The 25,724-nt window shown below is 63.6% G+C and overlaps 1 protein-coding gene across 10 annotated transcripts; it reads left to right on the top strand.

Annotated features, from left to right (window-relative positions):
* Positions 1-745: 745 nt before the first annotated feature.
* On the top strand, positions 746-25,700 carry ASPSCR1 (ASPSCR1 tether for SLC2A4, UBX domain containing). 10 transcript variants are annotated; one of them, XM_073886159.1, is made up of 17 exons: positions 1,075-1,357; positions 1,741-1,796; positions 2,057-2,151; positions 3,113-3,227; positions 4,567-4,667; positions 11,798-11,855; positions 12,803-12,876; positions 13,173-13,563; positions 19,550-19,689; positions 19,883-19,964; positions 20,266-20,332; positions 21,105-21,167; positions 21,714-21,766; positions 24,911-24,962; positions 25,196-25,265; positions 25,345-25,520; positions 25,601-25,700. In XM_073886159.1, exons 4-17 carry the CDS (start codon positions 3,186-3,188, stop codon positions 25,612-25,614), a joined length of 1,383 nt encoding a protein of 460 aa, XP_073742260.1. In that variant the 5' UTR covers positions 1,075-1,357; positions 1,741-1,796; positions 2,057-2,151; positions 3,113-3,185; the 3' UTR covers positions 25,615-25,700. The 10 variants fall into 10 exon arrangements, 9 of the variants coding, with proteins under 9 accessions (XP_025715521.1, XP_025715519.1, XP_025715518.1 ...); XM_073886158.1 differs by having other exon boundaries at positions 1,075-1,374; XM_073886160.1 differs by lacking the exon at positions 1,075-1,357 and adding an exon at positions 1,453-1,593.
* Positions 25,701-25,724: the final 24 nt, after the last annotated feature.

The raw sequence follows: 25,724 nt of genomic DNA, 5'->3' as shown, positions 1-25,724 counted from the left end.
GTGTCCCTGGAGCTGCAGCTACCCTGAAACTTTCCCCAGTTTCCCTCCATTTGCAGGCACGTGTCTGTGTTCCTCAGTCAGTGGGTTCGCAAGAGGTGTGTGTCACCGATGTGAAGGTGAGACAGCACCCACACCGGAGGGGTAGTAGGATTCCACGCGCCCCTCCTCCCCGACCTTCCACAGATTCCCACTGCGGGGAGCTGGAATCGCGGACAAGTTCTCGCTCAGCGGACAGCAGCTGGTTACAGCGAGTCCAGTACCCAGCGTGTAGAACGCAGGTCTCCGACTTTCAGCGAATGCACTCTCTCTGGTCTGGAGCCTCTGGCCGACCTTTACCCTGAGCCGGTCCCTGACCTTCACACCACCCCCCCAGGGCCGCAGGCGGAGGTGACCACAGGGGACTGGGGGGAAGTGGGCAGGAAGCGGGGCAGGTGGGCGAGCGTTGGAGACGGGGGGGGGGGGGGGGGGGGGGGGGGGGGGTGGGAGGCCGAAGGGCAATCGAGGCCCAGGCCGGCGAGGCGCTGTGGCCCGGTGGGAACCCGGAGCCCAGGCCACGCGAGCTCGCGGCCCGCAGCCACGCGGCGCCCGTTGGGGTGTCCGCGGCGGACCACGCGCGCCGCTAGCGCTCTGGGGTTCAGATAAGGCGTCGGGGCGGGGCCCGAGTCGGGGGCGGGACCCAGACGTCAGGGCGGGCCCGGAAACGAGCGCTAACTCCGCCCCCCAGGCTCCGCCCCGCCACCGCGTGGCTGTGCGTCCGGGCTGTTAGCGAGAAAGTGGTTTGACGCCGAGCTGGCGGCGGCGGGTCACGTGAGCGGAAGATGGCGGCCCCGGCTGGCGGCGGGGGCTCAGCGGTGTCGGTGCTGGCCCCGAACGGGCGGCGCCACACGGTGAAGGTGACGCCGAGCACCGTGCTGCTGCAGGTGCGGCGGCGGCGGGCCGTGGCGGCGGCCGGGCGAGCGGCGGCGGGGGCGCGGTACCGGGCCCGCGCCTGCGGTTGGCTCCGGAAGGCCGCGGGGGCGGGGCCTGAGGGGCGGGGGCCCGCGGCGGCCAATGAGCGGCCTGCTGGCGCGGCGGGCCCGCCCCCTTCCGCGCAGGGCTCCCGGCTCTGGGGCTCCGCGGGTCCCCGCGGGGCTGGGGTCGGGCTGGCGGGAGTCGGGGGGCCGCACCTCCTTCCGCCCCACGGAGTCCGCGACAGAGTCCCGAGCCGTGTCCCCATTTCGGGGCGTCCTCCGGCCCGGTGTCCCCTGGGTGTGCGGCCTTGGCGCCTGGGAACTGATTTGCTGAGTCACTCGCTGCACTTTCTCCGGGACAGCTGTTGCATTCAAGAGGCTTCTCGGGCCCCGCTGTCCAGGGGCCGGTGCGCGTACCGGGAGGGTACGCCGGGGTGGGGCGGTGGCGGACTGAGCAGTGTGCTTTCGGGGCCCAGAAGCGGGGGGCCGTCTGTGCCGGCGGCTCGTGGGGAGGACGGTGAAGCCCTGCGGGCGGTGGGGCCCGAGGTTGACCTTTATTCCCAAAGCGCGTAGCAGGAGGTCTGGTGGTGGGCTGTGACGAGGCAGGCCCCGTGAGGAGAGGCAGGGTGAATAGGAGTTGCAGGTGAGGTGTGTGCATCTGTGGAGTGGACAGTCCAGCATGGGGTCTGGACTACGCTTGGTCTGGCAAAGCCGATTAGCTCATCGAGAGATGGCAGCCCAGCCACCAGGCCAGACACGGGGGCTCACAGGCCTGTCGTCTGACTCCTAGGTTCTGGAGGACACGTGCCGCCGACAGGATTTCAACCCCAGCGAATACGATCTGAAGTGAGTTTGCTAGGGTCCCAAGTCCGTGCACCCCTCCCCAGCGCCCTGCCTGGGGCTTAAGCCAACACGTTCATTTTCTCACAGAAACCCAAAGTCAAGGTGTTGGCAGGGCCACACTCCCTGCAAGCCTCTAGGAGAGGAGCCTCCCTTATCTCCCGCAGCTTCTGGTGGCTTCCGGGCTTGCGCTCAGCCTCTACCTCCTCCTCAGGCCGCCTTTTCCCTCTGTGTTGTGTGTCTTTTCCTCTTCTGTCTCCTATAAGGACACTTGTCATTGGATTTAGGGCCCACCCCAATCCAGGATGACCTCATCTCGAGATCCTTAACTGAGTTTTATCTGCAAAGTCCTTATTTTCAAGTAAGGTCACATTCCCGGGTTCTGGGGGTTAGGCTGTGGATGTGTCTTTTTTTAGGGGTCTCTGCAGAGGGTTTTTGTGCATTTGGTGGGGCTCTGAAGGCAAGAAGACGTGGTCTTGCAGGAAAATGGGAAAAACTCAGCAAACCGGGTGGCTCTGGCAGCCTCTCGGCCCTGGAGTTGCATGCATGGGTCTCTGTGCGTTGGCATTTTTCTAGAGAGAGGGCTTTCACCGGATTCTTAAGTGGTCTAAAACAACAAAAGGGTCAGAACCCCGCCTTGGTAGGGTGTGGGTTTCTGTCCCGCCTGAGGAGCTTTTCACCTTAGCAGCATGTCTTAATGGTACGGGTGTCTTCACATCAGGCACAGAGGGGAACCCGTGGTGCGGGAGCCTGCTTTCTTGGGCCTCGCCAGTGCTGCCGCTCAGAATCCCAGGGCTGTGCTCTGGGCTGGCAGTCCCCCGGCATGCTGTTACAGAGCCGTGTGCTCTGTCTTTCCCCCCCCCACACACCTGTCAGAAGCAGGTTAGAACTTTCTGAGCAGAGGTAGGTACACGCCCCTCAGTTGCCCCGGGTGTGTTTTTATTTTCTGAGCCTGTACTTGGGCCCGTTGCTGCTTTAGGCCTGGTGGGGTGGGCAGCCCCTTGGTCTGCCCCAGAGGGTGACCCGTTTCTGGTTTCTCCCTCTTGCTCTGTCCCTGTATGCTCAAAGCGGAGTCAGTGCCCACTTTCTCTTTTCATTGGAAGACCCACTGCAGACAGGGACCCGCTCTGTCCCTGCAAGCTTGCGGGCTGTACCTCTTTGTTCCTGCAGCCTTGGGGGCACTGGCTGGGGAGTTGGCTGCATGGACATGCACATCACTCAGCTTGTCCCCTGCTCCTGGCAGGGCTGTGCCAGGCGCTGTATGGAAGCTGGCCTATGTTAGGATCTGCAGGGCAGCCTGTGAGCTGTGGCTTGTTTTGCAGGTTTCAGAGGAATGTGCTTGACCTCTCTCTCCAGTGGAGATTTGCCAATCTGCCCAATAATGCCAAGCTGGAGATGGTGCCCATCTCCCGGAGCCGCGAGGGGCCTGAGAACATGGTAGGTGGCTCTCAGGGAGCGGCCAGCGACACTGCTGCTTCTGGCTCTTTCGTTCAGGCTGTTTGGGCTGCAGGATGCTTCGGCATGCTGAGCAGACAGGATGGTCTGTTGCAGCGGTTGGAGGAGCGTGAGGGTAAATGGAGGGCAGTGTGCTGGGTGAGGCCCGTGTCCTCACACCCACACTGCTGTCTGGGGGTCAGCAGTGGATTGGAAGTGAGCCTTTTCAGTCTTTGCTCTGACTTTATATCTCTGGGGGAGGTTACTTGTGCTCTGTCAGCAGCACTTGCCCAGCCTGATGACTCTGGTCATAGAATCGCTAAGCGATTGGAGCCTGCAGAGTTCCTGTGGGATGTCGAGTGCAGCCTAGTTTTGGGCGGAGGACCTCACAGGCCTCACCTGGACCACGGCCCGAGTCTTGGACCACGGCCCGCGGTGGTCCACCATATCAGTAGCTTTTAGGTTCTAGAGATTGAGTGGACGACCCCACGGTCATCATGGGTGTAGACGACCACAGTGCTGGTTGCTCACTTCTGTGTGTCTCTGTGTGGGCCCTGCAGACACTGCAGGGAAGGCAGCCTCCATCCCTGTCAAGAGGCAAGGAAGCTTGGCCCCTGAGGACGTCAGCTCTCTGGAGCTCACCAGGAGTTGGGCGGTGGGGACTGGCCCCAGCACCCCTCTTTTCCTCATGACTGTGGTTCTCAAACTTTCAAGTGGAAGGAACCCTGACTTCCCTTGGGGCTTCCTTGGGGCTGCTGGGGGTCATAGGAAGATTCTCTTGCACCCGCACCCAGAGCACTCCCCCTTTGTTATTGGGATTCGGTGCAGATGTGCACTTGACCATGTGTCTGGCCAGAGCGGTAGTAGGACTGGAGAACCCAGCGCTCAGCCGTGACAGGTGGGGCTGAGGGAGGTGCTTGTGGGTGTTGGACACACGCTCGCCTCCGGGCTCTGTGCATGCGTGCCCCAGTGTGTCTGTCACTCTGCAGAGGGACCAGAGAGGAATTTCTTATTTTGGGGTTATAGACCCAAGTCCCTACTTACGGATGTAGTTGTTAACCACAAAGCTGCAAACTTGTGCTCATTTGTGAAGAAAGCTCAGGAGACATACCACGCTTGTGATCTATTGCTGCACGACAGGTTAACCCCAGGTACGGCAACTTACAGCAACAAGCAGACGTTTGCAGAGTGTTCAGGGGGCAGCTTCCCATGTGCCCACAAGGTCTTTGCAGCCCCAAAGGACAGGGCTCTCTTCCCTGTGTGCCCTGAGACTGGGACGTGGGCCCGGGGTGGGACAGCTGCTTTTCTTCCTGACTTGGTTTCCTACACCTGCACCCCTCAGGTTCGCATCGCTCTGCAGCTGGATGATGGCTCTAGGTTGCAAGACACTTTCTGTTCAGGCCAGACGCTCTGGGAGCTTCTCAGCCATTTTGCACAGACCAGGTGAGCGTTCGTGGGCAGGTTCCGCGCTCTGCCCCACTGTGTGGAGAGGGTGCTGCTGGGTCAGTGGGGCTGGTCCAGAGCCACAGCCCTGAGGTTTGCCGTGGCCTGAGGCCGTACCTTTTGGGCTCTGTGATCCTGGTGAGAGGACTGGTTTGAGATGAGGGAGGTGCCTATCCAGCAGGTCCTGGCTGCCCGCAGCTCATCTTTTTTACTGGGTTTCCTCTCATGACGGGGCGATCTGTGTCCTCCTGGAAGGGCAAAGCTGTGCTTCTATCCTTATGGGGGGCTCAGTGAGCAGTGAGGGGAACAGGGGGCTCTGGGCTGCTCAGTGGACCAATGCTTTAGGTATAAAACTTCCTTATCGTGAAAACGGGTCACGTTTAAAAAGAAAATCTTAATGGTGTTTGATGAGTCTGTTTCCGTCTGGTAATTAACGGTTTAAATGTTATTTCTGAAGGCTTCAGAACAGTAGCACTTTACATTTTGGTCTTTCATTTTGGCATGGAAGTCTTTGTCCACTTGTGAAAGTCTTGGCCCGCGGAGTGGAAGGGACCGTGGGAGGGTGTGGTGGTCACTGTGTGGCCCTGGGCTGGTTGTGTGTGGGCCTCCCAAGGGCGATGTGAGGATGGGGTGAGCGAATATGTCTCCAGTCCTGAGAACAGGCCTGGCCCTGAGGTTTGTGTGTGTGGAAGAGGGGCCTCCGGATAGGGCCCTCCTGGTGACAGAGCCTCGCCATAGGACAGCCCACACTGATCGCGGTGCCCATGGCCCCTGCTGTCCCGGAAGCGGACTCCTGCCCCCCCTGCAACCTGAGCTGTTCTGTTGGGGCTCTTCCCGTTTCTGATGTGCTGGTCCTTTTATTTATTTATTTATTAAATGCTTTTTTTTTTTAAAGATTTTATTTATTCGACAGAGGGAGACACAGCGAGAGAGGGAACACAAGCAGGGGGAGTGGCAGAGGGAGAAGCAGGCTTCCCGCTGAGCAGGGAGCCCAATGCGGGGCTCGATCCCAGGACCCTGGGACCATGACCCGAGCCGAAGGCAGACGCTCAATGACTGAGCCCCTCAGGAGCCCCAGTGTGCTGGTTCTTTTAATGACATGGTTGTGGGGGCTGCTGTGCCAAGACCACGTGGTTCCCTTCTGCTCCCCCCCGAGCCTGGGCCCTGGCAGCCAGTCTTCCTCCCCGGTGCTTCCAGGGAGGACTTGGCAGCCCCCCTGTTCGCTGGCCAGCCACAGTGGTGGCCTCCCTGTGCTGCCAGTGGTGTGTTATCTGACCTGCGCTTCCCATTAGCTGGGTGAGGCCGGGCTTCTATTACCCTACTTCCGGAGGAAGGATGGGATACTTGGAGGAGGAGGTGCTCCTCAAAGCTCAGGGGCCGGGGCTGCAGGTGCTTGCCCTCAATGGCTGTGTCTGTTTGTCCTTCTTTCGTCTGGACCGCTCCGGCCTGGCGGGGCTGCAGCAAGCAGCCGGGGTACAGAGCTACAGGAAGATGTCACGGAGCAGAAGGGAGGGCACCCTGGGAGGCCGTGGGGCAACATTTTCTGGGTGGCGGGGGAGGTCTCAGCTGCACCAGGATCTGGGAAGGAGCCTTCTGGGCCAAGGAGACAGCAAGTGCAAAGGCCCTGCAGCAGAAATGAGGAACAGGAAGGGTTCACGGGATAATGTGTATTGTTGATCTTCCTCCTGAAAGGCAACTAGACCAACACTGAAGGATTTCATAAAGATACAAGTCAGAGCCCAGGCAGTGGCTGCACGGGATCATGGCTGGGGTGGGTGATGGCTGGGCAAGGAGGCAAGGGAGGGGGGGAGACAGTGATAGATGGGGTGTAAGGAGGCAGGGGCCCTAGCTCCCCTCCTGCTTTGTGCTGCTGGTACTGGAGGTGTGGTGTTCTGGGCTCTCTGGACTGGGGGTGCTGTTCCAAGAGTGGGGGGCTATGTGAGCGTGATTCCCCCTCCACCCCGGTGGCTCCCACAGGCAAGTGAGCAGGACAGCGGGGCCTCAGACCCATGGGCTTCGGCACACGCAGCTGGGCTTGTGGCCACTTGACCCACAGCTGTGGCTGACCAGTCCCCCCTGTGAAGCACCAGGAGCTGGGGTCAAAGGGTCCATTGCCAATGCTCAGAAACACGGCAGGCCCACAGAAGGGCCTCAGGTCCCCGGCCACAGCACCGGGAAGGCGGCTGAGCAGTGCCTTCAAAACCTGTAGGAAAAGCGTTTATTCTGGAATCACCTATTTGTCGAAGTGTCAGTGAGAGGGGAGGATGGAACAAAGCCGTTTCTAGGCCTGGAATTGCCCGCGCTCGGAGGGCGCTGCCGAGACTGCTCCGCCAAAGGGCAGGTGGGGCCCACGGGAGGAGCGGGGCGTGGTGCGGGCTGGGAGTCCTGCCTGGGGGTGGGGACACGCCAGGCCCTGCTCTCGAGCTGGGCCTGGCTGGTGAGGAGTAGCCCAGAGTCGGGGAGCCCGGCCGTCCTGCCGTGAGGATGCTCCCTCCAGAGGAGGCACCCAGAGGTACAACTAAAAACAAAACGAGCCGCACTGGAAACTGAAATCCTAAGGGAATCAGCATCCCTTGCGGCGATGCGCCTTTCAGGACCGCCCGCCGGGGAAACTGCCGATGGAGTTTGAGGAACCGAATGGGGTGGAGACAGCTCTTGGGAGGAGCGGCCTCACACCAGGAGGAGCTGAGCATTTCTAATCGACGGGGGTGTCCATGAATGTGCGCCCACGTGGGTGCCCCTTGTTGTGCACGGAGCAGTCTGCATCCTGCGCATCGTTCTCTCTAGAAGCGGCCTCCCAGCGCCTGTCCGCCACCAGCTCTGGCCAGCTGCCCGTCTGGGCCCCCAGGTCCCCGCTGGCGGTGCATTCTCGGGGAAGGGTGCGAGGCCAGCAGATAGGCCCTGCGCTGAGTTTCATCTCAAAGGTTGTGCAGCTTTTCTCGGGAGCTGGTGTTCACTAACCACAGGGCGGGATTCACGTGAGGGAGGGCAGGTGGCATCTTCGGCCCCGGGTCACGGCCTGCACCTGATTAGCTGGTGATGTGCACTGGGACCATGCGGGGGCAGCCCGCCACGTAGACATGCTGCGGATGTGTACACGTGCGTGGCCCCCCGACAGACCCTCCTGGGGGGACAACACACGCTGACTCCCCATGGCTCCCGTGCTGGCCGGGGGCTGGCGGCTCTGGGAATTCCGAGTCTCCGCAGAGTGGGATGTGCGGGAAGCTGGTTTTTCTGGCTGATGCTTTTAGGAGAGGTGAGTGTCGGAGAGCAGCTGGTGTGCCGGCAGGGAACTGTTGGAGGGGAGCACAGCCTCCTGGGGCCGCCGGTGGTCAGGTGGGGGCTCCTTTGCACAGTGGCCCTGCCCTGACCACCAGCATCTTGATCAACTAAGTGGCCAGTGGACAATGCACCTGTACCACACGTGCAGGCCACAGGGTAGCTCAGACTCTTCTGGTAGCCACATCAAAGAACAGTAAGAACGGGTGCAATTAATTTTAGAATTATGATTGACTTGACTCAGTGTGTCCGAAATGTTAGGCTTTGCACACGTGATTAACAGGAAAATGAGGTATTTTCACATTCTTTGTTGGAGGGAGGGCTTTGAAATCTGGCGTGTCTCACACTGGGACCGGCTTCCCTGCGTGCGTGCTGTATGTGGGGTTGAGAGCCGCTGCAGACAGTGCTCGCCTCCGTGTGGACCGGCCGGTCCTCCCGACTTCTCAGCTCTCTGCCGCAGGGAGAGGGGCTCCGGGCCTGCGACTCCCGGGCTAGGCTCTTCCCTGGTGCCCGGGGTCCCTCTGCTCCCCGCCTGGCTTCACGCAGGCCGAGCCTGCGCTCTGTGTCAGCGCCGTTCACTCACTGGTAGGAAACACAGGGCTTCAGACGTCGCTGGGCAGGACAGGCTGTCTGCGTGTTTCACTCAGGGTTGTGTGACCCCAGGGCACGGTGGGCTGCCTGTGAGCTTGGGGACCAGCCATGCTCCTGCTGAGGAGGGTGTTCGCCCAGAGTTCTTGGCCACCGTCCCCCATCTTTCCTTGGGAAGGAAAGGAAACTTCGCTCTTGAAGCCGCCCCTGCTCAGTCTGCCCTGGAGGAGGGGACCCTGTGGCTCCTTCCGGTCCTAATCTCCTTTCTGTGTTGGGGTACGTGTGGCCTGGCCCCTTGGGGTGTGGCCTTGCCTGAGGTGGGCCTCCCGGTGGCAGCTGAGCCTGAAGTCCCAGCTCTGTTGGTTTGGGTTGGTTTCTGTCCATTTTGTTCTGGCCTGGGGAACGCGGTGGCAGGCTTGTGTTGGCAACACCTGTGTTTGGACCGGCCCATCTTGGTCAGGCCCAGATAGGTGAGGTAAATAGAAAGGTCTCCAGAAACCTGGCTTGCCCCCCCCCCCCAGCCCAGTGCCCTGCCGGGAGCTGGCCCCAGGTGGACGGACGTCTCATGCCTGTGGGGCTAGCACGTTTGTGGTGAGTGCAGAACATCTGTGAAGCCAACAGCAACAGAACCTCTGCCCTGCCCGGCGTGCCCACTGGCCCCTGGCCCAACCAGAGGAGCACGTTTGCTGGCCTCAGGTGGAGCAAGCATCCTCCTGCCAAGCTGGGTGACGTCTGCTGTGGGGCGGGCAGGCGCCCACGGAGGCTCCACACCAGGCCTGGCCTTGAGTGATGCCTGTGGCTCTGCCTGGGCGTGGGGCGTGGGAGCAGGTCGGGGCATAGGGTCGTCCTCAGGAGGCCCTTGGCCCAGCTCCCTCCAAGAGCCTTGGGGCTTTGCTGAGGTCTCTGTTGCAGGGAGCAGCGGGCCGAAGCTCAGGACCATCCCGGTCCCCAGTGCGCTGTTCTTGGAGGGAGAGCTCTGCTCACTGGCCGGGAAGGTCCGGAAGCCGTTGCGGCCGCCCCTCCCCTGGCTTGTTTACAGGCCTTCCCTCAGATCCCCACACAGGGAATCCGATCCCTCCGGAGGAGCTGCACATCAAAGCCTGGCTGGCGTTTGATGTGCAGGGGCCTGGAGGGCAGAGAGGCAGGCAGGCCTTCCCCGGGCACTGCCCCGCTCCTGTCATTTTCTGATTTGTGGTCCTCACCATGGCATCAGGTGCCCGGGGAAGGACTTGGAGAAAGCATGCCTGGCCAGAGGTCCTGAGAGCTCAGAGAGGACTCCCTCGAGCGTGGTGGGCGTCGGCATGGCCAGCGTGTGGTTAGCCAGCTTTCTGAGTCCAGATGGTGCCAGGACTCCCCTCTCTTCCCCTCTGCCCCAGGACCTTGTTTGCTGGACACATCTCCCTCAACTGAAGTTCCTTCATTTTTCCTCTGTCTGACTTTCAGTGAGAAGAGTGTGTGGGCCTTTTGGGGGTCCTCCATTTTCCTGAGGCCTGGGCTCAGGGGGTCTTGGTGGGGGCTCCCTGGCCCTGCTGTGCCCGCGAGCTCACACCTTTCATGGCCAGCCCCCTGTGTTGCTCTGGTCGAGGCTGGCAGCCTTGTCTGGGGAGCAGCTTCATTGTAGGCATGCGTGTGAGGAGAGCACGGGGTGAGCTCCATGGGGGGCTGTTAGCCGAGGGGCCCCCCAGCTTCCTGTGGGGGTGTTGGGAGGCAACAGGGCTGGCCAGGCTTGGGCAGGAGCAGGGCCGCCCCTCCTCCATGGGTCCCAGTAGCTAGCTCTGGATTGTGGGTCTCTGCTCTGGGCAGCACCCAAAAGCAAAACCTGAAAGCAAACAGGAAAGAGAGGGGAAAACACCACGCCGAGTCGAGCCAGAGGACTGGATCCCGGGTTTTGAGGACGGGGTGCGTCCAGAGTGTCCGTGTGCAGCTGCAGACCCTGCTGCTTCTGGTCACCAGCTTAGCTGCTGAGTCTTCTGCTCCCTGGCACGTCTGGGTGTTAAGCTCCGAGCCCTGGCGGGGCAGTGCCGCGGGGCCTGCCGTCACTCCAGGCCTCCCGCTCTGGTGGGCCCTGCCCCTCGGATTCGCCCTGTGTGGAGGAGGGGGACCGGATGGGGCACTCCAGGTGTGGTCTTGAACGGGCATTCACAGGGGCTGGTGTTACAGCGACGTGTTGGGAAACACGGAAGTGAACGTCCCCTCACTTTGGCACCAGCAGCTTCAGGGCTCCAAAGCCAGGCCTCTGTCGGCCTGCACCCTGTAACCTCCACGGTCAGCACAGGGCCACAGAGCAGGAGTTGGGGTCAGGGGTTGCGCGGGCGTGTGTGGGAGCAAGCATGTGTGCGCCTGCATGCCTGCCTGTCCAGCTGCGCCTTTGGGGGGCTCTTCCCTCCTGTCTCGGGGCCCTGCTTACGAGGGGAGGATGCCCGCCGCCATCTTCCCAGGGAGCATGGCCTCGAGGAGAAGAGGGAAGGTGCTATGGCCCTTGGTGACCTGGGTGGCAGTGTTGAGGGGTGGCAGTGTTGTCTGGTCTGTTTGGTATCTCCTGGACGATGAAGACATGTCTGTGTGGAGCATCCGTGGTGTTTCTGGCCCGTCTGCCCCCGCGTTGCCCTGGTGCCCAGCCTGTGTGTGTGACAGTGGCTGGGGCGGGCTCTCCTGGCACTTTGTGGGGGTGCCGATTTCAGCGGCTGTGGGAGCCCTCTGCCCAGTGCTGCTCGACCACGTGGGTGTGAGGGCCTGCTGCCGAAGGGGCATCACCGCCGTGGCCCTCCTGCATCGCGGCCCCTCTTACCCTGGGTGCGGGCTGCAGGCTGACAGGCCGGCATGCGGGCTCTGCCCACGAACGGATGCCTGCCCCAGCTGCTCCTGGCACTTCAGGGATCAGCAGTGCCCCGTGGGGGACGGCTTCAGATAGAAGCCCAGATCACAGGGCTCCAGGCCTCCTTCTCATTGTTGGCCCCACAGCCGACCGTGAGCCCCCCACGGCCGACCGTGACCTCCCCCACGGCTGACTGTGAGCCCCCCACGGCCGACCGTGACCTCCCCCCGACAACTGACTGTGAGCCCCCCACAGCCGACCGTGACCTCCCCCACGGCCGACCGTGAGCTCCCCCTTTGGGCAAGTGGCTCCCTGCCAGTGGCCGAGCGCCTCCTTCTGGTGACCCTGCAGCGGCTGGGCCCGGTGTACTGTCCTGCGGGGCCGTGCTGGGGGTGCTCTGTGAGGGCCCCCGCGGCTGGCTGTGAGGGTTCCTTTGCTCCCCCCGCAGGGAGTGTCTGGAGCAGCCGTGTGAGGCGAGCCCGGTCTGTGTGTACATGAGGGATGAGGTAGGTGAGCAGCCCGGCCCCACCCGCCTGGCCCCCAGTCACCACACGGGCCCAGCCCCGCTTTCCAATCTGGAAAATTCACTCTCTCAGACCCGCCTTCAAAGCAGTGGCCGGGGAGACAGCCTCTGAAAGCGTGATGTGTTTCATGGAAAAAAGCAGAGTGCCGGCTCCGTTGGCGCTAACCACGGGCCGCCCGGGCTGCTCCCCAAACCTCCTCGACGCCCTGTTTGTTTTCCCAGCGTCTCTCAAAGCCTGAGAGTCACAAAAGTGGTTTCATTTTAATAAATATTTGCTTTGCTCCATGTTTTGATCTTTTTCAAAACCGAGTGCAGCACGGTGCGGGCGTAGCCTGTCCCCACCCGCCCGCCCGTGATGGGGGACCCTCCTGGCGCTGGGTCCCCTGGCTCACAGGGACTTTTTGTTTTGACCCTGGCCAAATGCCCTTCCCTGGCCCTGGGTGGCCACTGTCCCCAAGGGGCCCTGGTGTGGACGGGACCTGCCCACCTATTTATCCCCGCTCGAGGTTCCCTGACACGGGGCTGTGCGGGGCAGGGGTCCCAGGGCTGTCGGTGGGGGGCACCTGGTGGGACACATCTTCCCCCAGAGGAGATAGACGCTGGGCCTCGGGCACCTGGGCTTGGATCGAGGCCGTCGTGGTCGGGTCAGCCTACAGAGGTGGTCAGCCGGCCAGATGTGGCTAACTCAGGCCTGAGCCGTGCCCGCCCAGGCCGCAGTTGGGGTGGGGTGGGGTGGGGAGGCGGCTGCAGACCAGGCCAGCCAACAGACACTTGGGTGCAGGTTGGGGTGCGGGAGCTGGTGTCCCACGGGGGCTGGACATGACCGTGCTCAGGCCGAGGGAGCCAGCGCGAGGTGTTCTTGTCCGGGGCGGCCGGGTGGGAAGCGCTGTCCACGAGGGGTCAGCCATGTGTCCGGTTCTCTCCTCACAGGTGACGGGCAGAGCCTCCTTGCAGGCCACGACGCTCCGGTCCCTAGGCCTCACGGGAGGCAGCGCCATCATCAGGTGGGGGAGCCTCGGAGTTATATTGAATGGGAAAACGGGGTCTGAAGGGAAAGAGGGAAAAGTGACGGAAAACGTGCCCCCACCCCCACCACGGCCTTCTCCCCTCGATCTGGGGCCCTTGCCTGACGGCCGCTCCTGCCCAGGGCCCTGTGCCACAGTGGCCGGCTGGTGGGGTGGAGGCTGACAGCGCCTTCGGGGGGCTGAGGTTGGCTTGGTCGTTGCCAGAGGAGAGTCAGACCCAGCAGGGAGAGGGCTCTGTGTGGGGTTTCCCTCACTCTCTGAGTCTGCACCCTCAGGTTTGCCATGAAGCGATGCAGCTCTGCTGGGGTCGCCCGGAGCAGAGCCCCAGGAAGCCCGACTCCTTCCCTGTCCGCCGACCAGGCCGCCGGCAGCCCTCTGCTTCCTCTGGATTCAGCGGGGCTCAGCCAGGGGGACGTGAGCCATCAGGATGAAGCAGGCATCTCGGGGGCCGGCTGTGTGGATGCTCAAGCCAAGCAGATCTCCAGGGAGCCTGCCCCCGCTCCCTTTGTCCCTTTCTCAGGTGGGGGGCAGCGACTGGGGGGCCCCTCCGGGTCAGCCAGGTCTCTGATGTTGCCCTCAGCCAAATTGCCTAAGTCCTTCTCCAGCCCTGGAGGCCCCTCCAAGCCGAAGAAGTCGAGGCCTGGCCAGGAGCCCCGGCCAGAGCCGGTAAGAAACGGGCTGGGTGCTGGGGGTCTTTCCTCCTGACCTCAGTTAGCCTGGGGGTGCGGCAGGGTGGATGGGTGTGTGGTCATCTCTGGGGACTGATTGTTTTCTCTTAATTTCATCGAGGCACGATTTTAGATGTGCAGTGTGATAGATTCTGATTGACTCGCGTGTCCCTGCGAACACGGTCACGGCCAGGAGAGTCCACCTGCCTGGTGGCCCTGAGCATCTGTGCGGGCTCTGAGTACCCGTCCCAGGCAGTGCTTCGGAGCCGTCACCCTCCACCCTTGTGCCTGGGCCAGCCTGTTGACCGGCTTTTGACGTGAAGGCAGCTTTGGCATCACCTGGCCCGTGCCGTCTGTATTTCTGAGGCGAGGTCCATGCATCCGGTTGGCGGTCTCCTGCCGCTGGCTAGTGGGCGTGCAGGGCAGGCCTCCTTTCTTTCAGTTCCTTCATCTGGTGAGGTTTTGGGTAGATTCCCCCCCATCGTGCCACCCTTGCATTCCAGGGAGCGATCCTGTTTGGGTGACATATTATTAACAGCTTCCTTGTGAGTCGGAGTTAACGTTTTAGTTGAGCATCCGTGGTTCGCGAGTAAAACGACCCGTTCTTGGTGCTGAGACACACCCACTTGCATCCTCTCTCTTCTGGGTCCTTCCTGCTTCCAGGTCGCACATCTGGGGAGGCTGGGGGGTCAGGGGCACCGGTGCCTGTGGGGGCGGTGGGCAGGGAAGACCCGGCTGTAGAACAGAGCCGGCGTCCTTCCAGAGGGGCACACGGCTGGGACTTGATCCTGCTCCGTTGCTGAGCCACCCTCCGTGTGTCCTTGCTGAGTAGATGGGGCAGGGGTCGGGGGGCATGAGCCAGTCCCGAGTCCCGTGACCGTCCGTCCTGGGGAGACAGTGGTGGTGGTGCCCTGGCCCCCACATTGATGTGTGGGCTGTGTCAGAAACTCATCTGCAGTCCCCACTCTCATGGCCTTTGTGACCTGGGCCTGGAATCCGTGGCCAAAAGCAGACTTGTGTGGTTGGGGTCTGACTCTGTCCAGGCCTGCTCTTCCTGGGGATGCCTGCGTTTGGGGGCTGGACCCTGGGGCCAGGGCTGGCTGTCCCTTCTCCCACACTGAAGGCACAGAGGACTCGGGGCATGCGGCCTGTGGGCCGTTGGCTCCTGCTGGCCTGGGCAGGCCCTGGCTCTCTGGATCTGTTGGGAAGCTGCAGATGGCCCTGTGGACATCTGCGGGGGGGCGGGGGTCTGGTTCCGCTCTCCTGGAGGTGGTTGCTGTCTGGGCATAGGGTCCCAGTGCCTCCCTGGGCTCTGAACCTGGGGCCCCCAGGCAGGAGGGGTCCCTGGGGGGGGGCCGCCTGGCCGCCAGCAGCATGTGCCTTTGATCTGGGCGCCCCAGCAGCTGCCTGATTGTGGAGCGTCCCCCGCCTGCCTGCCCGCCTGCCTCGTGCCTCCTGTCACTAACAGCCCCACACCCGGAGGGCTGGCCAGCCACATGGTGTCTGCTTTGTGTCCCTTTTCAGCCCTGGGGGGGAGGGAAGAAGGGAACAAAACGGAACTTTTGGGGGAACTTCAAAGGTACACTTTGGTAATCAAAAGGAGTTTCCAAGTTTTCCATTAATGTTTTGCCTGTGTGTGGTTTTGGATTTAAATAAAGAGTCAGAAGAGACAGGATAAAATATAGGCAGGTCCTCGGCTGAGAACTGGGATGGTTTACAGACCCGGGCGGCTCTTGCCTTTGATGTCAGAACATTAATTATTAGAAGGTAGTTTTACTGGCCATCAGAGCCGGGTGCGGGCAGGGGCTGGGGCTGCCCGGCGGCCCCTGGCCTGTCCTTTGAAGTCCTTCCGCCGGCCCGGGAGGCCGCCCTGCAGCCCTGTGCACGGCTGGGCCACAATCCCAGCAGGCGTTCCCCACCCCCCGCCCCCCAGCCGGTATGGGGGTCTCTGATCAAAGGCTCCAATGCCCTGGGCAGGGCGGGCGGCTGACGGCAGCCTCCCCTGCCTGCCCCTCACCCTGTGGGGCTTGGTCTGCCCCCTTAGAGGACCTGGGACCCCTTGGTGCCTCTGCCTGCACCTCAAGGCAGGTGTCAGCCTGGCCTCTGGCCGTCCCTGCTCCCTGGTTTGTGGGCAGGTTTAGAGCACGTGAGGCTGGGAGGAGCCCGCCCAGGGCCTGGGGGTCAGAGCAGACCTCGAGCAGTGCTCCTCGCTGCCCTCCAGCACCTCTCATAACGTCCTCCCGTGAGCACGCCCCGCTGTCCCCCCATGTGTGGGCCCAGGGTATGGTTTGAACTTGTCCTAGTTATATGCCGTCTGTGTTTATGGCCGTCCCCAGGCTCCAGCAGCCACCCGGGGGCCCGGCCGTGGCCTTAATCGGAATGCCGCTGAGGCTGGGTAGCGGGTAGGTCGTGGCTTGGAAAGTGCTGGCCAAGTCATGCAGCAGGTGCCCTCCAGCCGTCTCTGTCGTGGCTGGATTTGGGGGAGAGGAGCCCAGCCTGCACACCGTAGTGGGGAATGAGCACACAGGGAGCCCCGGACGCCCAGGTAGGGCCAGGCGGGTCCGGGCGGCCTTGTGTCAGCGGGGCCTGGGGGGCTTGTCTTCAGGCCGCCGCCTTGATTGGACCCGAGGGCTCTCCGGGACTGTTCCCACCTCGTGGCGTCCTTCCCTCTGTGGCTTGCTGGGCTCCTCGGGCGCAGCTGCTGGCCTCTTGACTGAGGAGACCCCATGCCATAGCTTGCACTTGCTTACTTCCGGACTTTGGGGGGCTCACATGTCTCGTCCACGGTGGTAGTGGTCTGGTCGTGCCATGGGCGTGTGGGTCCCCCCGCCCCCCGTTCCCTCGTCTCCTCTGCTCACTGCTCTGGGTGGTTGCCGGACCCGGCCCAGCCTCGCCCTCTGGCTCAGCCCTGCGGCGGGCAGAGGGCGCCGGCTCCGTGAGTAACTCGGGAGGTTTGGCCTGCGGCCCTCACGTCCTGATTCGTTTAAGCTCCAAGCCTCAAGGGGAAACGCTTCACATTCTCTCTGACCAAAGACCATTGTCAGAGCACAGTCTGGGCTGGGAGTGGGGGAGACAAACTAGAGCCCTCACAGGAAAGCTGGAAAATCTGGGCTTGAGGTCACCCCCAAGTCGGTTTTACATTTTTTTCTCTGTGTGTCATCACGTCCCGGAAAATTACTGTCAAGAAAATGAACCCTCAGCAGCGGTGAGGCCACTTCCGACAGGAGGGGACCCAGGTGCCCGGTGGATGCTCGGCCACTCACGAGGCCGCTGCTGCAGGGTGTCGGCCAGCGCCCAGCCTGCCCGGCCCTCCCGGGCCCTCCGCGCCGGTGCCGGGCTTTGCCTTCGGCCGCACCGAGCCTGGTGTGGGGCCAGGGGCAGGCAAGGCCCCACGCCTCCTCCGCAGCTTCCCTCCTGCGCCCCATCCTGGCGAAGCAGGTCACCGTCTGCCGGCCGCCTGCAGCCGGTGGTCGGTCCCTGCGTCCCTCCCTCTGAATGGGCTGCGTGTCTGTCCAGCATCTGTCCAGCCTTGGGCTGTCGTCAGCCGCAGAGGGTGTTCCTGCCCCTCCCTGTGCCCCCCGGACTCCTGGCCAGTGTTACCCACTTTGCAGATACGGCCGTTGACCTGTCCTGCTCGCTCTCTGTCCACCTGTCCTCCGTTCGCCATAGGTGTCCCTTATGGTTGCCGCCGCATGCGTGCTCTTTCCCTGAGGACGTCTCCTCCTAGAGCTGTGCTGTCCATCCAGAAACCTCTCCCTAAACGCGCCTAGGACGGGAGCCGTGCGTAGTGACTGCCGGGACCAGGAACGGCGGGAGAAGGAACGGCAGAGGAGGGCAGGGTGCTGGCGGCGTGGGGCGTGAGCACCCGGGCTCCGCCTGGCAGCTGCTGAGCTCTAACCTCCCCAGCTCCCTCCGACCCCAGCGCCTCTCCTCTGCCGTGGAAGGCCACGCGGAGGTGTTAAAGCTGCCTGGCTCCCCCCTCCATCACTGGGCAGTAGGGTGGTAATTCCTAACAGCCCGGTCGCGGACTTCGGTCTGTTCCTGCGGGACAGGGCCTGCCTGGGCCAGGACATCAGGAGGTCTGGCCCCAGGCTCTGCTGGTGGCTCTGCCCCAGCGCTCTGGTTCCTGTGTGGGGCCCGGCTCCTGGCCTCCGTGTGACATACAGGTTTCTGGAGCAGAGAGAGATGGGGGAGGAGAGAAGGAATCAAAAATAGATCCAAAACCCAGAAGGATTTTGTCCATTTTGTTTTCTGACCGAGAGAGTCCGTGGCCCTTGAGCAGTGCGGAGCCAGTGGCTGGTGTCCCCCATTCTGGAAATGGCCTGGGGAGCGGGCCGTGGGCCTTGGGGTCATCAGCACTGCCAGCAGCCCACAGTCACACCCCAGGTCAGGTCCTGGAAGTGCCCAGGGGGACCTCGAGAACCCAGTGGGCAGGGCTCCCTGGGACTGGCCTCGCCGGTCAGGTCTGAGCGCTCAGCCACAGACCGCACGCCACCACATGGCTGGGCCCTCCAAGGGAGAGACCGTGACAGGGTGGCCTTAGGCCCGCGCGTTAGCCTGCAGGCTTCGTGCTTGAATGAACACGGCGGTGCCCGGCTCAGGCGCATCCACGTCCTGCCCTCGCTCCCCCCAACACCCCGCCCCGGGCGCCCAGGCCAGCTCTTGGCCCTTCTGGAATGCAGGCGCCATGGCTGTGGGGGGCAGCCTGGCGCCTGGCATCTTGTTATAAAAAGCTCTGGTGTAGACTGCCCGCGGTGGCGCGGGATCCTTGTGGCTTCAGAGGGGCAGCCCCCACGGGCCTCGGCCAGCCACCTACAGGCCCTGCTGCCAGAACCTCAGCCAGCCCTTGGCAGCTGCTCTGCCCCCGTGCCTCCAGGTCAGAGGGGCTTCCTGATGAGAGCCCACCTCCTGTCACTGGGCGGGGAGGTGCTTCGCGAGGCCTGGCCCTGCTGTGCACTCGCCGGACCACAGGGACCTAAGGCCTGCCAGAGTGGATGATCAAGGCCTCGGACGTGGCTGGGGAGTTAGCCTTAGAGACCCTGGCAGGTGTGTCGGTCCCTGGGGCGGTGAGCCTGGCCTGCAGAGCAGGACGGGCTGTGGGGACAGCTGTAGGGAGGGTCCGCTGGGGAAGGATGCTCCCAGAGCCTGCCGGGCCCACGGCCTGGTACAGAGAGGCGGTGGGAGGCGGAGGGCAGAGGGTGGCCTCCTGGGCCGGGACCTGCATGCCCCGGTCAGGCCTGGCCCCCCCCCCCATGGCAGCCTTGGTGCCGAGAGGTGTGCCACCGCCGTGGCCACGTGACTCATAATGGCAGTTACCCCCCTGGCGGCGCTTTGGGCCAAGCAAACCCTGCCTCACGATTTCCTACCTCCTCCCTCCTCGCCGCCAATTAGAAGTGATGCTGTCCCTTTCTGTGTCTCCAGGGTGGTCAGAGGGTGGGCTGGGGGCAGCCAGGCCGTGGGGCCAGTGGCTGGCAGGTTTCTGCCAAACCTCTAATTTGGGGGCTGTCGCTTCCCCTGCCCTCTTGGGGAGCCCCTGATGTGGCCTCAACCAGGGTGATGCTCCCCGAGTTTGCTATTTGGGGGACCATGACAACAGGGAGGTTCCCATGGAGACAGGAGGTGAGCACAGGAGCTGCTGGGAAAGGCTGGCCCTGCCAGGCTGGCCCTCAGCCCACTCCCCAAGCCCCCCAGCAGGAGGGTGCCTGGCCAGCCTGACCTGGCTGTGTTGAGCCTCCAGGGCCCCATGCCCTGCCGGTGAGTGAGGGTCTCTGTGTCCGTGTGGCTGAGCAGGAGGCATGGAAGGAGGGTCTCCAGTCCTGGCCCTCTGGCCCTGGCCACAGGCTGACCGGAGTGGCCAGTGAGGGTATGGGCTTGGCTCAGGGGTCTGCGTGGTCTCTCCAGCTGTGAGGCCCGGGCAGGCCAGCCCCACAGTCAGGAGTGTGGGCTCTGGGGGCCCTATATCAGCTGAGCCCTCTGCCCACCAGCCGGTGGATCGGGACCCTGTGGTGTGCCACCCCGACCTGGAGGAGCTGCTCCAGGCCTGGCCTGCGGAGCTGCCGGACGAGTTCTTCGAAGTGACCGTGGATGACGTGAGGAGACGCTTGGCCCAGCTCAAGAGTGAGCGGTGGGTGTGCCCGTTGGCGGCCCCGTCAGCGTCTCCCTGCCCCTGCATCCTCAGAAGCATGTCTGAGGGTCAGGGCCCCCATCCCATCTGGCCCTATGTGGGGAATAGCCCACGGAGCCTGGTGTGGAGACCTTCCACTTGGGTTGGCCATGGAGACCCCAGACCTTCACGCCCCCACCCGCTCCCCCTGCAGGAAGCGACTGGAAGAAGCGCCCTTAGTGACCAGGGCTTTCAGGGAGGCTCAGATGAGGGAGAAGCTGGAGCGCTACCCTAAGGTATGGAGAAGGGCTGGGGGGGACCTGCAGCGAGCACGTGCCTCACCCCCGCGCCCCTGGCTGGGGTCACCCGCGCTTCCCACAAGGCCTGCACGGCTATGGTTTATGACCAGCCCCTCGTGTCTGGCAGGCCAGGGAGCAGGCCAGGGATGGCCAGGGTGGGGTGGTAGCTGGCCCTTCTGCCTGCCCCAGCCCTGGTGTCTTCTAACCTGGGTCGGGGGACCTGGCCATCGTGGGCCTCGGGGTGCAGCGGGACCACTTTTGGCCATTCCTGCTGACACCTTGGCTCCTTGTGGCCCAGGTGGTCCTGAGGGTCCTGTTCCCTGACCGCTACATCCTGCAGGGCTTCTTCCGCCCTAACGAGACAGGTAAGTGGCCCCGCCTGGGCGTCCGGGGCGGGAGAGGGGGGAGTCCCTCTGAGCCCCTCCAAGCGCCTCCTGGTTTCTTTCTTCCAGGCCATGGGACTGCGGCTACCTGGCCTCTGGGGGTCATGGGTGTTTCTGGGTTGTTGCCATCTCTGTGGGGCAGACTGTGAGCTTGCAGAGCATGTCGGGGGTGGGCACAGGGCTGGGGTGCCCAGGTGCTGAGTGCCCCCATGTGCCCACCTGTTCAGGGCACAGGTGAGACAGAGGAGTACCCAGAGGATGGGTGGGCCCAGCACCCCCCCAACCACCCCCAACACCAGGGCCCTCTGGCTTGGGGCTGCAGCCTGGAAGGAATGCGGCAGTGTCGCCAGTCCTGGATGTCCTCGGTGACCTATGCCCAAGACCTCGAGGGCCTCCCTAGGGCAGAGCTCAGGATTGGAGAGCGGGCAGGCTAAGAGGCAAAGGGAGGGACACTCCTGCAGCGGGGTGGGGGCCTAGGCAGGCCGGGCATCTGGGAGTACTGTGGAAGGAACAAACTTGGATTTCTATCCCTGGAGCCTCAGTTTGGCTTGAGGGTGGGAACGGTGTCGTGCAGTACCTGAGGCGGAGGCGGGAAGCTGCCTGGGGCAGCCCGGGCCTGCAGGGTAGTGGGGGTCTGTGCAGAGGGGGACCTGGCTTGTTCCATCCTAGAATGGGGCCAGCCCTGGAGTGGGTCTCAGCTGGGGCCTGTGCCCATCCACGGAGCTTTGTGCTCATCCTGTGCTCCGTTCTCTAGTGGGGGATCTGCAGGACTTTGTGAGGAGCCACCTGGGGAACCCTGAGCTGCCCTTCCACCTGTGTGAGTTCCAGCATCTGGGCGTCAGTGACCCCCGATCCCTCTCAGTTGGGGCTTGGAGCAGCTTTCCCCCTAGAAGCAATATCGTGGTGGGCTGTCCCAAACATGTGAACCCCACTGGTGTCTGAGGCCAAGTCCAAGGACCGTGGGAATTGGGAAGGGAGGTTGGCTTTTGCCCCACCTCAGCACCCCTGCACCCTCTGCCTCCAGCCTGCCCCCCCTCTCCCAGGCTTCTAGGAGCTTCCCCCTCCAAGGGCATCTGGGTAGGGAGGAGTCAGGCCACTGGGCTGTGCAGGGCACTGTGTGGGGCACGGGCTCCCTGGAGGTAGGTCCGCCCCAGGCCACCGAGCCCCTAGGCCCCCTGGCCAGGGTTTTTGTAGCAGCAGAGAGGTGGGCAGAGGGCTGTGAGCTGAGGGGGCCCCTTGGAAACACCCCAGCTGAGGCCGTGGGCCCTGGGCCTCCCCCCCAATCAGGCCTCTCTTCCCTGGGGAGCGTGGACGAGGGGTGGGGGAAGGGTACTTCCCGGCCCAGACAGCTATTTCTTTGCAGTCATCACTCCTCCAAAAAGTGTCCTGGATGACCCCACGCTGACCCTCTTTCAGGTACCAGCACTCGGGCGGGGTGCAGGGGGCCGGGGATGCAGGTGCAGCGGGCCTGGCTCTGGAGGGTGAGCCTCGGTCGGGAGGATAATGACGCCTTGTAGACGGGTGGACTGGGCGGGGGGCAGAGCACCTCTGAAGCTGGTGCTGGGGCTTTCCAGCCTCCTCCGCTTCCTGCCCCGGTGGGGAGGGGCCTGCCCGGCGGGCTGCCAGCCTTCCTGAGCCGGGACGGCCTGCGGGCCGTGGAGCTCCCTGCCCTGGGGTCTGTGTGAGAGGGGGCTCCCCCAGAGGGTCAGGGGTCCGAGGCCTCACCTGCAGGTGGCTGGCTGCCTGCAGGGCCCTGGGGTGGTGGCTGGCAGGCTAGCTCGACCCCAGGCCGCAGGGGCCGCTGCCTTTTCCCCTGGACCCCGGGGCCTCTGCCAGGAATGGGCGCTGTGCCCTCCCCACTAGCTGGTGTCTGCTTCCGCCCGACCCTCCCTATGGCCCCCAGAGCTCCTGAAGGTGAGGTGAGGAGCGTGGATTTGGTGTGGTGCCCTGCCCGGCCCAGGGCTGCCTTCCAGAGCCACAGGAGGGATGTCCTGTCTCTTTGGCCCTGGGAGGGTAGCCTGGGGCCTCCCCAGCCCTCTGGCCTAATGGCTTCCTCTTCAAAGTCTTCTCAGATATTTTAATTAGTACCAGAGGCCGGGCCTTGTAAAGTGGCCGGCAGGCCCTGCAGAGGTCTGAGCTGGGGCAAGGGGGTTTGCCTCCTGCCTGGGGCTGCCACCATTGTGGGGGACATGGGGCAAGATCCCACAGAGGCTGGAAGCTTACCAAGGAAAGGAGCCAGGGTGGGCGGGCGCAGGGTGCTGCGTCCCCCCCACTAGCTCCCCCTTCTCAGCCCCCAGGAGCCCCAGAGGCGCTAGGCCTCTTCCTCCATCCCGCCCTGCCTCGCTGGCCAGCCTGTTGATAAACATTGAATTTAGGAGATGCTTTGGGATGGAGGGGGACCAGCGCCCAGTCCCGCCGCCCCTCCCACCCCAGTTGGGGGCCCTGGGGTGCTGCCTGTCCTCCTGCTTGAGCAGCCTGATTCCTGGTGACACTCTGCCCCCTGTTACCAGCAGCTGTCTCCTTTCATCCATCAGCTCTGCCTGGAGCTGCGGGGGCCTCTGCGCGGGGTGGCGTCCCCGCCCGCCCGCGATCAGAGAGCTGGCAGGGCTCGGGGAAGGAAGTCTTCCTCCCTTGTGTGGGTGAGCAGGCGTGGGCGCGGAAGCCGCCGGCTTTCATGTCCCTGGCAGGGCTGTGCTCTGGCTGCTGGCTGCCCGGGAGGCTGCCGGGGGGCCAGTCCCGAGCTCCAGAGAGTGACAGCTTGCGGTAGGTGTGAGGGACGGCAGCCCAGCTGCCCCTTTTAGCCACTGGGCCAGGAGAGGGGTGCGGGGGAAGGTGGGGCTGTGGACAAGGGTGTGGGAAGAGGTGGGGGTGCCGTTGGCGGGCGCAGGCGCCCCCGGTGCCCATCAGATCTGCTTCCTTCAGTGCTGGTGCTGTCCTGAGCCCCGGGGACCCCTCTGCCCTCGGCCTCACGTAGGGTCCAGGGGTCAGCTTTAGCCGGTCCTGAAGATGGCCATGATCTGCGTAGACCTTCTCTGCCTGAGCAGAGGGGCAGGGTCTCCTTCTTGGCGGTCATGGCGGCCTGCTGTGCTGTCTGCTCACCCCTTGTTCGGTTGGAATCCCAAAGATGCCAGCAAGCGAGTGGGGTAGTTTGGTGGGAGGCTGGGGTCATGAGATGCCCCAAGGGCCCCGGAGGACTCCTGGCTGGTGAGAGGGGTCCTTCGAGGCTTGAAGCCCTGCAGCCCCCAGGCTGCCGTGCCAGGTGGAACATTCTCGTGCTCACTGGAAGTGGCCACGGTGCCCAGAGGGTCAGCCAAGCTGAGGCTCCTGGGGAGGGTTGGACACTGTGGTCTCTGTGCCCCCTTCCTGCTCCCTGGCTCCTGGTGCCTCCAGGGCCCTGGTGCAGGCAGTGCCTCTGAATTGAGGCTTTGATCCCAGTGTCGGGATGGGGTGTGGGGTTTTCAGATCTGGCCTGTCCTCAGCTTTGTTCTTCGGGAACCTAGGCTTGGCCTTTGAAGCTTCCTCCAAGAGAGCGGAGGGCAAGGGCTCACCTGGTGGCTGCCCCTTCCGCTGAGGGCGGAGGACAAGGACCCTCTGGCCAGCTTTAGGGCTTGCAGCCCTAGGCCTCAGGTGCAGAGTGGTAGACCCTGGGGTCCCCGCCTGCAGCCTTGAGTTCAGCTCCCTGCGTGTCATCCTTCACACACACCTGAGCAGGAACCCTGCACCACTACCCCCAGGGAAGGAGACAGGAGAGGCAGTTCCCAGCCCACCTGGGCTGGGGTGTGGGGGCCCGCCCCCCCAACAGCGCCCTCCCTGTGGGCGGGGCTTCTCACTGCCTGGCCCCCACTCTTCCCCCAGTCAGGGAACTCGAGTGTGGGCTTTGGGGGTCTGGGGTAGCGAACTCTCAGAGGTAGCTGACCTGGGTAGCACCTCCCTGCCCAGGACGCTCAAAGCCCCTTGGCTCCAGGAGCCCCCCTACTCCCCGTACCTGGGCCTGGGCCAGCCGAGGGTCCCCGCTCTCCGCAGGTCTGGGCGCTTCCCCTGAGCCTGAAGGTGGCCCATCTGGCCGTGGCCGCAGACCCCTGCGCTCTCTGTTCTCCGATCTGTGCTGCCCGTTTTTCTCTCCGTACCTCCCTGTCCCCTCCATGCAGTCTCTCTGTCCACCTTTATCTTCTCTGACCTGTCGGTCTCTTGAAGTCTCTGCTGAGGGTGGGGGCTTCCAGGCCTGGTTCCCCCAGCTTGCACACATTACAGGAACTTCCTCTTCATTTGGTGCTTGGGGTGGTCTCCTAGCCAGCCTGGCTTGCACTGGGGTTGGTGCCAGAGGGCAGACTGGTATTGCTGGGCTGGGGGCAGCTCATGGGGGTGCTGGGCAGTGGACTCCGCTTGCAGGAGAGACCTGGCTGGGGCTGTGAGCCTCCTCAGCGGAGCCCTGGTCCCGGTGAGTGCCCCACAAGAGGCCACCACAAAAGTGGGGTGCAGCCCACCTGTCCCTCTCCTATGGCCTTTGCCCATCCATGATGCCCGCCTGGTGCCCTGAGCTGCCTCCTGTTCTCCCTCCAGGCAAATCTCTTTCCTGCGGCCCTTGTGCACTTTGGAGCCGAGGAACTGACAGGTGGGTGGGGGCCCCTCTCTTTGCCCATCATGCCTGGCCGGCCCTGGGCCCAGTGTCCTGGCTCATCATACGCCCCAGGGTAGGGACTTCCTTCCAGTCTGGGAGGGAGATCTGTGCCCGATACCCTATTACCAGGACAGCCACTTGCCTGGGCCCTGTCCCCTCCCACAGCAGAGCAATAATGGGCGGGGGGGCCCCCTCCGTGGCCTGAGGGTGGGCTCGGTGTCCCACAGGCCTCTTCCTGGAGCCTCGGCTGCTGGAACACACGGTCTCCCCGTCTGCGGCGGATGTGCTGGTGGCCAGGTGAGTGCGGGCAGTGGGGGAGGGGAGAGCCCCTGCCCTAGCGCGTCAGCCATCCTGTACCCCAGCCTTCTGTCCACAGGTGCATGTCCAGGCCTGCTGGAACCCCACCCCCGATGTCAGCCCCTGACCCTGCACCCCTTGAATTGGAGCCAATGGCCGAGGCAGGGGCAGTGGGGCTCCCTGAACCCAGCCCCGGGACGGCCCAGCCGGTCAGGAGGGATCTGGGCAAGGTGCCCAAGTGGCTGAAGCTGCCAGGTACCGTAGCAGGGCGCAGCGGAGAGGGAGGGGGCTGCCGACCCAGGGACCCCGAGGTCATTCTGGCGTTCACATTGCAGCCGGCAAGAGGTGAGCGCCACCAGCCCGGATGTGCCCTGTGTGCCGGCCGCAGGACCCCTCCCCACCCTGAACGGGAATAAAGGTGTGAGCTTCTCTCAAGATCCTCCTGTCGTCCTTTCTCCA

Source organism: Callorhinus ursinus, unplaced genomic scaffold (assembly GCF_003265705.2).
Source record: "Callorhinus ursinus isolate GAN/ISIS: 27379988/994484 unplaced genomic scaffold, GSC_fseal_2.0 scaffold68, whole genome shotgun sequence".
Classification (NCBI taxonomy): domain Eukaryota; kingdom Metazoa; phylum Chordata; class Mammalia; order Carnivora; family Otariidae; genus Callorhinus; species Callorhinus ursinus.
The sequence above is the reverse complement of the archived record's forward strand: the minus strand, read 5'-3'. Positions and strand labels throughout refer to the sequence as shown.